Source organism: Egretta garzetta, unplaced genomic scaffold (assembly GCF_000687185.1).
Source record: "Egretta garzetta isolate BGI_Z169 unplaced genomic scaffold, ASM68718v1 scaffold56, whole genome shotgun sequence".
Lineage (NCBI taxonomy): Eukaryota > Metazoa > Chordata > Aves > Pelecaniformes > Ardeidae > Egretta > Egretta garzetta.
The window spans coordinates 7574239-7587093 of record NW_009260182.1 but is presented as its reverse complement, the minus strand read 5'-3'; the positions used below and the strand labels follow the sequence as shown (position 1 = coordinate 7587093).

Genomic DNA, 12855 nt, shown 5'->3' with positions numbered 1-12855 from the left:
AAATTAAATTGTGCTCAAAAGTGAAATGCTGAGATCCCGAAGAGATCATGCTCTGTACAGATTACAGTCTGATTGTTTTTCCCCCTAATAATACAAAGAAAACAAATAGTTCCTCAGTCTCAACTATGACACTGGCAATCTGTCTGAGATGGAGCAATACTGAAATGATACACCAGTTGTTTTAGCCATGGACCATACCGAAAAATCTGAAGTATCTAGTGAAGGGAGGATAAAGGGGAATAGACTGGGACAGAGGCATTAGATAACTGAAAGATAGGAGGATATTCTCAGGCTACTACTGAAAACATTAGGAACACCCTCAGGGGAGAGAGGCAAATCAAAACTAGAGCCCCATTTGAAAGCTTGAGCTACCTCTTGAAAAACTGCTAGATACAACTGCTAGTACAGGCAGCATCTCCACCTTCCCAAGTAAGGCCCAAAAGGGAGGGTCAGCCTAATCACACTGCCCTGCTTCCAGCCTGAGCCACTGCCTGCCACTGGAGATTGAAACCAGCTGAGAGTCAGAGTCCCATCCTGTCTCCTCAGAGATGTAATCCTCTCAGCTTCAAATTGGCTGGGCCTGGATTTACTGATAGGCTAGATTTCTGAGCTGTTATTAAAGCTCCCTGCCCAGAGCTAGTCTGTGCACAAAAGGGCCTCAGCCACCAGGAATTCTCCTCAAAAACTGGTCAGTGTGCCAAGAGCTTCAGGGGTGGCAGAAGAGATTGATGCACACAGCAGCCTCATATGAAGAGCTCAAAAGCAGAACATATGAAACTGAGACCTGGATATGTTATGTCAGGGCACCAGTGCTGTCCCGGGGATGAGATACTATCTCATGAAAAGTTCTAAAGAAGTCTAAAGGCCTGGTCTGTAGAACAGAGCCTTCTTAGATACAGCATTTCACAAGTGCTGGTCTTGCTCAGCCATTTTTTTGCAAGTAAATAGAAGTAACGCATTTTTTAACTTTAGCTTAAGCTCTGTGGATTAAAATACCATGGCAAGAATCCAAAGATACAAATGTAGCGCAATCACTGTGACAGGCTTGTTACCACAGCCCCACATGGAGCTGAAAGTTGGTCTGAGGCAAATGGGCACATGATCGGTGAGTCTCTCTCTGTACTCTCCAGAGGTCTCACAGACCAAACAACTCTAGTTTGCTCCCTGCATACAAGGAGATGAGAGATTGATTCTTACTTGATGGCATGGTACATGTCTTCCAATATGTCCTGTTCAAAGTCTTTGCCTCCATTGACACCTTTCAGGTTCTTCCGAAACTCCTGAAAAAAGTTATACCAATGTTAATTCCTTATATCTCCAGCTTTAACTGCTTGGCTAGAATCAGTACTCCACTTGTTCTTCATGGCACCAGAAAGAGATTTCCCTGCATTCTTCAACATGCAGCCTCAAAAGTTCAAAGACTAAATACTATTCTTACTGGCAGTAGTGTGCAGCAACCCGTCTCTGCTCACAAGGACAGAGACACAACATAACATATGCTTAGCTGAGGCTGGACATCAGAATGACAGGTCTGTACCACTGCATTCACAGGACTTGAACTCTCTAGAAGACCACCACAGTGATTCAACAGTCTTCTCATTCTTGCCACGTCTTAGGATACAGTTCACTCACATGCACGCAGGCATCTTGACAAACATGGCAAGTTGTCTGCTAAACTCATTATTTCTTCAGACTGCCCCTTGCCCACAGCTCCCCTCTCCAACTGTACTCAACTTCAGTCAGTGCTGCACACCAGCCTATTGTGTACAGCAGCTATGAATGGGGGTGTGTGTGTGTGTGTGTGTGTGAAGAGAATGCCATTGAGATAAAAACAGGTACTACATTGCTATCAAAACCAGAGAAGACAGTTGTCTACACTGGTAAACACCCACCTCCAGAGTCATTGGGACGTTCTGCTTACGGACATTATGGTTGTGCTGGTCAGTGTTCAGCATAATAACTGCATAGGCCAGGGCAAAGCAGGCATCACTATTAGCAAATGGGGACCCATTTGATTTCTGAAAAGCAAGCGTATGAACAAATTAGTCCTACAGGAACAGCAATATCAGTGGCCCAAAACAGCCATTTTGCTACTGACGGCACTGAATCATCTCTGGGACAAACAAAAACCCCAGACTCTGGCTCCAGCTTCCAAAAAGCACCCTGGAAATCTATGCGCCACTGCAGTCTCCTACAGAACTACAGCTGCTGCCTGCAGGGCACAGTAAGCTTATGTAGGCAGTTTGATCCAACATGTCCATCATGGCAAGCAGATGCGCCAGAACGAATGTAGTTTTGAGCTTTCTGCCCACCAAGTACACACCCTCCAATGTTCCGTGAAGGCTTCTAACAGTCTCTGGATTACGGGTGCTTCTCCTGGTAATCTGAAGGCCTCTAGATAAAGTCGTAAAGCTTCATCCAGCCTTAAACCTTGAAAGCTGAAAGTCCTGCAAGAAGAATGAAATGCAATGAGAAAGTGAAACAGGATGGGAAAGGCAGGATAAACTTACTGACTACAGTCTTGTTTGTTTCAGCATCAGAATACTAGATTTCACAGAGAACAGACAGTAAAGAGGGGAAGGTGAGAAGAGGAGAAATATACCATAAACAGGCAAAAAGCAATAAAAAAAACAGTCAACAATCCTACAGGTGATTATGTATGCAATCACCTCTCCAGTCTTCACAGAGTCTGGCCCTACCAAAAGGAGCTTGAGTATTATACTACTATATGTATCTAAGGTGTTAAGAATTAAGGCATGGTGGTACACAGAGAATCAAGTGATACAAATCCAATGCCCCCAGGAGCTACTGTTCTACTGCTTTTTTTAACCACTGAACTCTAAACTTTCATCCCTTTCTGATTAAAGAGATACAGAAAGATATTCACCCAACAAAGCTTTCCAGCAAGTCTATGTTCTTGCGGTCACTCACAAATTCCCCAATCATCTTTTTGTCCAGACGGGGATTTTCCCGTAGCCACCTGGCCACCTCATTGTTGTCGATGGGCGTAGCAAGAAGGTTCTTCTCCTGCAGAAACTGTATCCCTTTCTTTGGCTTTTGGTTGAACTGCTCTGTGCCGGTTATCAGGAGCTGAAGGAGACATTCTGATAATTACAAGCTTGCAGTGCATTTCTTACTTTAGATTGTTCTTGGCATTTGAACCAAAAGCAAAGTAGAAATAGATAAACCTCAGCATGATCCAATTTATTGTACTGTGTAATCCAGCAAGAAGGCTAACCAAGGCCAGAAAACCTGCATTCATCACAAGGATTCACTATCAAATAATACTGGACAGAGCAAGTGTGAGCCGCCATCTTTGAAAAGCTTTGACATTTCACTGAGCAATTAGCTCTGCTATCCCCCATACCTCACCAGCTCTCGTATGTAAACAGAGCAGAGGAAGGTCTATGATGAACCCCAGACACGTGGCAAAATCAACTCTGCCCAGTTATGCTCCGTGACCTCTTCTCTTTGGCTTCAGGCTCTCATACTCTACCTCACTGCCAGGAGACATGCAGCAAGAATCCTTGGCACTTATTCAGCTGGTGCAAGGAAGAAGTGCTGCAAAAACTTAAACTAAGAACCAAAAAATGCTCTGCTAGTGAGACGTGGTCCCAGGAACATCTGGTATTCCAGCATGACAAGGCTATCTATAGGCTGGGAAGAGTAGGTGCATTTTTAGTTTGAAGGGAAGTCAACTACTTTGCCCTGCTTGACTCTTATTTTAGGAAACTAGACTGTACCACGGTCACAGTGTAATAAAACACCTGACTAAGAAAGGGTTAACTGAATGTTCTTGGTAGTGTTCAGAAAAACCAAAAGCACAAACAACTGTATGAACTTTACTAAGGCACCAGAATAAATGTCAGTTCCCTGTTAGCTCCTATCACGATCAAACTGCTAGCGATGACCTAGTGAACTAAATTCGTGACCATCATGATTACTAGCTCCCCTGGGTTTCTCAGTACCTCAGAAGCCACCAGCCCTCTGTTCTCTGCTTCCCCTGCCTGTGTGAACATCCTCAAATTGCAGGGAAACACAGACCCTGAAATAGCATGGAGCACACAAGGACCCAGTGAGGGCACAACAAAATAACAACCATGCGCTACCCCAGTATAACAAGGCCTGAAGGGACCGTATGATGCTAGCAGCATTTCTGTTCAGCTCTAAGTCCTGTAACCCAAGCTCTAGGTATTCTATGGTCTGGTTATACTTCTTAAGACCACCTGAAAGGAGGCCAGACTGCTGGCAGTTTGCACTGCATTTATAATCATGTCAGTCCTATGCTTCTGAGCTTCTGGTCATGGACTTTGGAAATATCAAAGAAAACTTTCCATTTGATGCATAATTTGTTTTCTGCTTTTATTTAGCTTTTTTCCTCCTTTTGGCTGTGGTAATGTTTAGTACTTCAGAGGCTAAAGGAAGCAGAACATGCTGGTGCCACGTCAGCATGAACATTACTTAAGCTGAATGTTTTGTGTGCCCTCTTTATATGCTCAGGATGAAATGCTTAGCAGATTTAGGGTCAGGAAAGGATTTTTCCTGGCAAACAGAGATTTATGAACATTTTTCTGCCCTCTGCTGTAGTATAAGGCACTGCCCTTTTTCTAGGATCACCTGGAACTTTCTTTAAGGAACTCTCAGCCACTGGCAATACTCTTTTATTTCTTCTAACCTGGTTTTCCAGCACAGTAAAGCTGGTGTATTATCAGAGGGTGTCAGTTAGAACAGTGGAAGCACTATGCAAGCTCCCTTCTCAACAACGGACTTTCACACCAAGTCCATCAGCAAAGCTGCCATGAAAGCTAGATTTAAGGCAAAGCAAAGGGTTATAAATGAAACAGTAACTAAATCAGTATTAATTTCCTAGAAATTAACTAATGCCAAAACTTGGTGGTTTCTTTGAAGACTGTGCTGACAATTACTTCTCCCCACTGTCCTTGTGGCTCAGGAAGCCCGTCAGCATTATCCCACTGCAGCACTGTCTGGTAGGTAAAGAACCAAGTTCCTAAGTACTGCAGCAGACTTCCTAGAGGGAAACCAATGCCTTAAATTACATTCACATCCAGAGGCTGCCAGAGAGGATCACAAAGCACAGATTAGTATGGCAGTAGAAAGAGATCTGTTGTACTTACTTCAAAATTTTTGTTTAAGTAAGTTTAAACAAATGTGACCGCCAGTCCCTTATAATAATGTAAAATAAAAACACCTATGCTGGAGAGAGAAGTCAGAAGCCTTTTAGTCAGGTACAAATCAAAAGCCTTTCACCAATGAATCGTTCAAAGACATTAATTTCTTTTTCCACTGTATCATCTGGCTCCTTACCCCACAACTACTATGGCCACTCATGTTTCATCCAGAATATGTCGTTTTCATATTGAAATTTAGTAGTCTCTCACTTTCTAAATAACCTACCTCATGTATATGTTGTGCAAAGAGAACAAAATCTGTACAAAGAACTTCTGTAAAAGGAAACAATAACCCAAACTCAACCAAAAAGAAAAGTCCCATGTAAACCATGGGGACTTTAGATATCATATTCATCCTCTGTCTCTGGAGGTGAACACGCAGGCCAGTAATTGATGTTTGGCACAAGACAGCAGTTAAATACAAAGCCATCAGCATGGAGCACCTTTGTCAACACTAGATCTAGACTGGAACCACTCAGGAATTGGAGAAGCTGTACAAAGTTATAGTCTAAACTTGGATTAATGAGGTTCAAAGAAACAGACATCTAGACAAAGAATGGCTTTGCCACAATCAAGACAATCTTTTCACTCATTCTTATGATAAAGCAAACGTGGGAATAAACAAATCAGAATAGCAGGCTAGACTATTAATTCCTACTACAGGCCTCTTGGTACGCTCCCCATTTACAGCTTTGACAACAGTAGGGAACCTGCCCTTTTTGAGGAAAGTACCTGATTATCTCCATATAATGCAAACTAGATCCAGCAACTTTCCCACCCAGAAATCAGATGGACGTAGCTTACAAATTGTGCCACAAAATTTCCTCAACACCTCTTGCAACTTTCAGCACAACTCAACCAGAACAAATAATAATCACTGCCAGTTCTGCAGTGTAGCAGGATTTTCAGTGACTGACTTATTTAATTCGTATCAGTAGAGAGTGGAACTCAAAATTTCAGAGATGTGACCAGTCATGTAAAGCCTACATGGGATGAGAGACAAGGAGAACACTCAAAGATCCATTTGTAGCATATTCCAAATCATACCTTCTTTTTGTTCTTAATCTGCATAAGTTCCTGAGGGCTTGGAAGGATACAGGAAAATCGAGTAGGCTTCCTGGGGATACGCTTCTCAGCTAGAAGGACAAAGCATCATTACAGTCAAACCTATCCCCAGAGTAGCACTCAGCCCACTATGGTGTCTCATCATAACTTTCATAGAGTCTTGCTGCAATGTGCTGCCCTGGAAATGGCAGTCACACTCCCACTATTCAATTACTACACTCCTCCCACCCACATGTTCTTCAGCATAGCTGCATAGTAGCTTCTTGTCCTGGACAATTTCACACATGCACAAGATTTAATTTTCTGGCTATTTTGACTACCTACATTACTGATCCTTGACTAGCCCTTGACTACCTTAAAAACACCAAGCACTGGTATGAATTTCACACACTTTTGCCCCAGAGTGACCCACCAGATCTAACCGCTTCCCAGAAGAAATGCAACAGTTAGCAGGCATATATAGCACACATATAATAAACAAATATTCACCACATACCTCCTCCTAATTTTGAACACACAATAGCTACAGTGCTCTATAGTACAGCAGGACCAGTCAACAAATGTCAGGACCATTCTCAGCATATACACACTCAGAGTGTCAGGGTACCGTGGAGGCTATTACCTGCCTCACCTCCTCCTTCCAATTCCATGCAGCCCTCCTTCATCTGGTCAGCCATAAGGCACCCACTGGTGGGAGGACATGCCCCAGCTGGCTCTGAGACAGCACTGGAAGATTTTCCATCACTGAGTACTCTCTCATTATCTGTAGAATTTAAAAAAAAAAAAAAAAAAAAAGCTAAAACCCACACAACCCACACATACATTAACAAACCCATAAGCCAAGGAAAAAGCTAGCAACAGAGAAATAATGAACTGATCACTCTAAACTGAACAAGTGCTTGTTCAAACGAGTTCCCCTCCAGTAACTGCGATTCCTCAGTATCCTCAGTACTTTGTCTACATGAATTCCATGGCATGCCCTACTTCTGTTGTGACTGGCAGTCTTGACATGGCCTTTATATAAAGCTTTAAGAGGGGCACATTTTAATATCTGCAAATTTTACAAATAGCAAGGTTATTAACATCAGCGTGTAGTTATAAAACATGCAACAGGAGGACTGAAAACACATGTTTAAGGAGCTTACTATGTCAGCTACCAAAATGAAATCTGCAAGTTTAGCACAATACTAAGCTTAATATCAAAACATCAGAGAAAGAGGTCTTACTATTGCTTGTTTCTTTGGTGCTGTTCACGGTTTCTGGGATGGATTTGACAACTTCCTTCTCTTGTTGAAGTATGTTACTCAGCACTTTGGCCTGGCAATGTGCCTCAGTGCTATCTATCACTGTCAGCAACGCTTCCAGAGACAGAAGATGGACAGTATAGAGCTGTCCAGAAACTGGGAAGGCATTCTGGGAAATAAAACATGAGTATTAGTCAACTTCCATGCCTTTCTCACCATAACGGGGGAAAAAAGTTTCCTCCACAGCTTCGGGAAGCCTAAAGCATAAAACAGACCACCCTCAACTTTTCACACAAAGCTTTTTAGCACATACTTAATGGTTTATCTGCTCTGACGTTATTAAAGCATCACGGCTATTCTTTTCTCTTCTGCTTCCAAGTGTTAAATGGCCGCCTTCATCTCTATGGACTGCTCACCCTGAATCTTTTGACTGCTCCTGTTCTTCAGTTCTGCACCTGCACTTACCCTTGTTCTGAGTTACTGGCTTCCCCTTCAGCACCCCACTGCTCCCTCCCTCCCTCCCTCTGAAGCAGGCAGCCCCAGCCTGTGACCCAGCACCTTGGAAAGCAGCTTGGTGAGCTCCTCAAAGAGGTTGGCACAGTAGTAGTCACAGTCATAGTTAATGTAGAGCTCAGTCACGAAACTGGGAATCCTCCACAGCTGAACAATGGCTTCCAAAGCCATCTCTTTCATTTCATAGGGCATCTTTGGGTTTTCCACAGTGATTATTTCCATCAGCTTCTTGACATACATCTGGCAGAAACACAGGGCAGCTCAGTTTAAGGAAAGAAAAAAGAAAGCAGGACAGTAAATAGCTTTGAGGACTACAGAAAGAGATTTAAGCTTTGTCTTCCCACATGACACTCCATCTTTAATGGTGGCTCATTCTGAAGAAAGGTATCAAATAGTTCTACCATTCAGCGCACCTGGATTTACCATTCTAAAAAAACCGGTATGAAGGCAGGCAGTGCAGTACACAGTCTCAAAGGCATTTTATTATCCAACAAGAAAAGGCCTACACAGCCTACCCATAACCCACTGAGTCATTTATTTGATAAATTGATATTTAGACTGTACCTTACTGCCTAGCTATATGCATTTAACTGAAGTCCAAAAACTATTACTAGGGACCCAGTGATACTCAAAAAACTCACCTCCAGCTGGAATTTCAGATGCTCTCTCATGCTCTCAAAAAGAAGAAAGCACACCCTGAGGGATGTCGCATACAGATTGAGCCGTTCAACGCTCAATAGCTGAACAAGAAACAAAAAAACCAAAATCCTTTAAGAATTACAAAGGCTAGTCATTATGTGCTGTAAGTAGCAGTACTGTGGCACTGCAGGCATCACCTGCAATGCCTTCAGATCCACACTTTGCCTCCGATAGCAATGGTATTTGAAAAAAAAAAAAAAAAATCCCTTATTCAAGCTCCTGGTCTCACTTTTTGCTAGAGAGGATAAATATACTTAATTCCCTTCTGCTTGTGGTAGCACTTTTCCTACTACAACTTTTGTTTTTTGCCAAGTCCACAGACCCTCTTAGTGAAGGAACTTGGGAGAAGACCCGCCTCTGAGATGGCCCTTGTGCAATTAATAGCTTGGTACTCCAAAGGTTCTGCCTACTACTAAACTGGTAACTTGCATCCATGATTACCTCAAAGCCAAATATATCAAAACACAGTGTAATCCCACAGTAACAGTCCAGTCAAATCACCTTCATCCTTCTTGGCCCTGGTCTGAAGAAAATAGCACAAGACAACCTCTCTGGCTTTGCAACAGCACTGTTTCACTGGTGCAATTCAGAACTCCCATTGCAATGCAGCAGAGAGCTTATTTGAAGACCAAGACCAGCCAAACCTCAGAATACTAAATTCCAATAGACTCTTTGATGCAAATTAGTATCTGACTCCCCAGTGCCATATGCCACGCTAGCATAAGCCAGACTCACTTGAAATAGGTGTCGGCACAACTCCTCCTTCACAAGTCCCAAGAGGGACTGGCAGTTTGCAATGGGTGCTGACTCCAGGGCAACAGTAAGCAGCTGCAGCCCCATGTGGATCATCACCTCAGAGTTATGGCGGTCATGAGGGTTGGTGAGTGAGATAAGGAAGCGGAACAGTTCTCTAATACATGGTAGTCCATATGGAACCAGTGCTGCTCCTAAAGGACAATGAGAGAGATTAGCACTCTTAACTTTGCTTTTGTTATTTGCAGGTGCCTAACAAGTGTTACAAATGAAACTTACAGACCAGCTGAGGAGCAGGAGCTTATAACCCTCTTAGCAGCAAGTGAAACAGAATAGTGAAAAGGAGAAAGGACTTAAGCAACATTGCCCACCTCTCACCTTCTTTTTGGGAAGACTGAGTAAAACGTACTCCTCGGGGATTTACATAGTCCATGTCATGAACTGAGGCAGAGTCAGAATGTTCTGCTACAGATGCGCACTCCTCTAGAACCTCAGGGATAGACTCGACAGAAGCTGACTGGAACTTCTCCTCCCTCAGACTTTCATTCTTCATTGATATCAGTCATTTGAGAATGAAAGAAGCAAAACAAGGGTTAACAAGCACTAGACAAGCTAAAAGAAAGGCTTGTTTTCGGTTCATAGAATCATAGAATCGCTTTGGTTGGAAAAGACCTTTAAGATCATCGAGTCCAACCTTTAACCTAGCCCTGCCATCCCACCACTAAACCATGTCCCTAAGCACCTCATCTATCCTTCTTTTAAATACCTCCTTCATTCAGAACTATTAAAACTACACAGGTCATTCATAGAAGAGGAGCAGGAAAACAAAATTTAAGAGAAAAGAGCACCTCTAGATAACCTGCAGCCCTCTACCCTTTCACTTCTGTCTAGTTCTTATCTATTTTACATAAGTCTCCGTTATGTTATACTGTGGAATATCTTCAAAGTCAAGTCTTATAACCTGTCAGTTCTTACGGCCCCTGAGGTTAGGATTTCGCTAATTTTTTTGTTTTAAATGCTACAGAATTTCAGCACACTATATGAATGCCTTCTTAGCATTTTTACCATTCAAAATATCTGCAGATCTGAAAGGTTCCCTGCAGCTCTAATCCATCCTCTCAACAGTATTACTGTTGCAGGGGAAGTGAAGACAACACAGAGGAAAACTTGCTGACAATGGCCTTGGTTCAGGTTAGTTATATTTCACAGCAACAGCAAGGCACATGCACAAACACCAACAGCTGAATTTCTACAAACTCAAAAAAAATTGTTCACTAAAGATAGTAAAATGAGTTCTCCTGAAGATTTCCTCTATGTTTCCCTCTAATAGTTTCTCCTTTAATTAAGGTTGATGATATTGGCAAGAGTACAACTAGATACGTAGGTGCATTGTTGGGCTGGCACAGTTGTAATTTCTGAGCCAACGGGGATGGTCTCAAGAGAAAACAAAGAATGAATGTTTGTGAATTTACAAATCACTTGCAGCAAAGGATGTTTTATTCTGACTGTAAGCCTTAAAATAGAATATAAACACTATGACCAAAGAGAGAGAGAGAGAGAGAAAGTGTGCTAAATCCACAACTGATTATGCTGGGAGTTGGAACTTTTCCTTACGAGTTATAACCACGTACCTGGAGTTCAGGCTGATTTTGATTTTCAGTGACTTTGGCCTCATTTGAAGGGATTCGTGCATTAAGTCCCAAAGAAGTGACTTGGTCCAAGTCTGTCAGGTCTTCCTTGGAGGTAGTCTGTGAGGACAGCTCCAAACCACTGTCTGTAGTGGGGCTGAATGCAGATGAAACATTTTCTGAGCTCCCAGAGGAGCTGGGAGGAGGACCATCTATGAAAGTAACCCCGCTTGCTGTTGAGAAACAGAAGCAAAAAGATCAGTATTATTCTGTCCCTCAACCACAAGTTCACGCATTGAATACAGCAACAAAGAACTACTTTACTTACTACTTCACACTACAAATTATCTCATATAGTTACGCATTACTCTACTGTAGAGAATGTAGATAAATTAAGTTCTCTTTTGGCAGGTATTAACGAATCAAACAGATGAACAGGTGAGATACTAGCAGTTCTCAAAATGAAAATACAGCAATTGGAATCTAACAGACTTAGCAAATAAGGTAATTCAAAGTTAGATAAATGGCAGAGGGTTTCTATAATTGAGAAGAAATCTGAAAATAGTCCAAAAGGTGTAGTTTACTCTTTGATACAATGGCACAACCATTTTAAAGACTTACATCAAGATTTGTCAATCCTTCAAAGTGAGAATTTCTAACTTGATTGGAAGGCAAGACCTATTTCTCTAATTCTCCTTAAACAAATTGAATGGCAATAGAATTCAAATGGGTCAGAAACAGAGCAGTGAAGTATTTTTACTTTTTCTATATATAAGATGGTGCTCCAAGAACCTAAGTTTTCCTTTAAAAGAAACCCACATATCTGCAGCTCTTATGGTTCTGAGAAGACCTTAAAAAATGTAAAACAAATATTTAAAAAAGAGAAGATACACTGCAGGGCACAGTAATAAAATAAAGGCACAAACCAGAGTTATGTTATGAATTTACATGTGAAATGTGTATTGTTTTGCACAGTGGTGTTCTATAGCTGACTTGATTTTTGGAAATGTCTTAAGTAGCAGGATGTTACTTGATTTTTAATAAGTGAAATAGAATACATGATTAATTTTGCAATCCTTCCTTCTTCACCTGCTAAGCTAGGATTCTGGCCCAAGCAGCACAATTAATACATTACCTAGCACTACAACTCAGAGTTAATGACATGCTTTGTAACTCAATTCAACTTTCTCTCTAAGATGTTACAGCAGTTGCAATACTGTTTAATGGAATTTAATATCCATGGGGAAACTTAAATATAATGATGATTTATGTAGAGATAAGCTCTCATCTGGATGGATGTTCTGAGTTATATGCAATTTGCTTGCATTTATTATTTCCTTAGTTTTCACCAATCATGCTATTGTGTAGAAATACACTTGGAATCGTTCACATTACACTGAATAGTTTCCTGTGACAGAGTAAGTGTCAGAACTAGGTGTTTTACACAGCTATTGTTTCAATTTTCTTGTCTGCTTCCTTTCACTGTTAATGTTTATTTCTGAGCCATCAAAGTGTAGAGTGCACAAGAGACAGAGTACTTTGCAGCCAGAGGGACTCATTCATCCAGAGGAGAGGTTAAAAACAGTTACAACTATTTAGCCTACTCCTATACAACAACAGAATATGGAAGCCCTGCAACATTCCATTCTTGAGCTCACAGCACTAGTCACATACTGTATTGCTTCCGCAGGCTGGATCAAAGCACATCACGAAAAGATTCACATGTATACCCATTAGTTTCCTGCACACAATCCCCTTTCAGAT

At 41.8% G+C, this 12855-nt stretch overlaps 1 protein-coding gene across 8 annotated transcripts in view; it reads right to left on the bottom strand.

Annotated features, from left to right (window-relative positions):
* The window catches only part of GBF1 (golgi brefeldin A resistant guanine nucleotide exchange factor 1), a 107825-nt gene that overhangs the window by 17435 nt on the left and 77535 nt on the right, over nucleotides 1-12855 (bottom strand). For 7 of the 8 annotated variants that reach the window (XM_035897258.1, XM_035897254.1, XM_035897256.1 and 4 more), the window contains 12 exons: nucleotides 11095-11324; nucleotides 9842-10010; nucleotides 9446-9657; nucleotides 8653-8751; nucleotides 8057-8251; nucleotides 7481-7667; nucleotides 6877-7017; nucleotides 6237-6325; nucleotides 2888-3090; nucleotides 2324-2447; nucleotides 1893-2018; nucleotides 1198-1280 (listed from right to left, as the gene is read on the bottom strand). In XM_035897258.1, the coding sequence (XP_035753151.1) occupies nucleotides 1198-1280; nucleotides 1893-2018; nucleotides 2324-2447; nucleotides 2888-3090; nucleotides 6237-6325; nucleotides 6877-7017; nucleotides 7481-7667; nucleotides 8057-8251; nucleotides 8653-8751; nucleotides 9446-9657; nucleotides 9842-10010; nucleotides 11095-11324 (1858 nt within the window). The remainder of the gene's footprint in view (nucleotides 1-1197; nucleotides 1281-1892; nucleotides 2019-2323; nucleotides 2448-2887; nucleotides 3091-6236; nucleotides 6326-6876; nucleotides 7018-7480; nucleotides 7668-8056; nucleotides 8252-8652; nucleotides 8752-9445; nucleotides 9658-9841; nucleotides 10011-11094; nucleotides 11325-12855) is intronic. The other variant, XM_035897255.1, reaches the window with a different exon arrangement.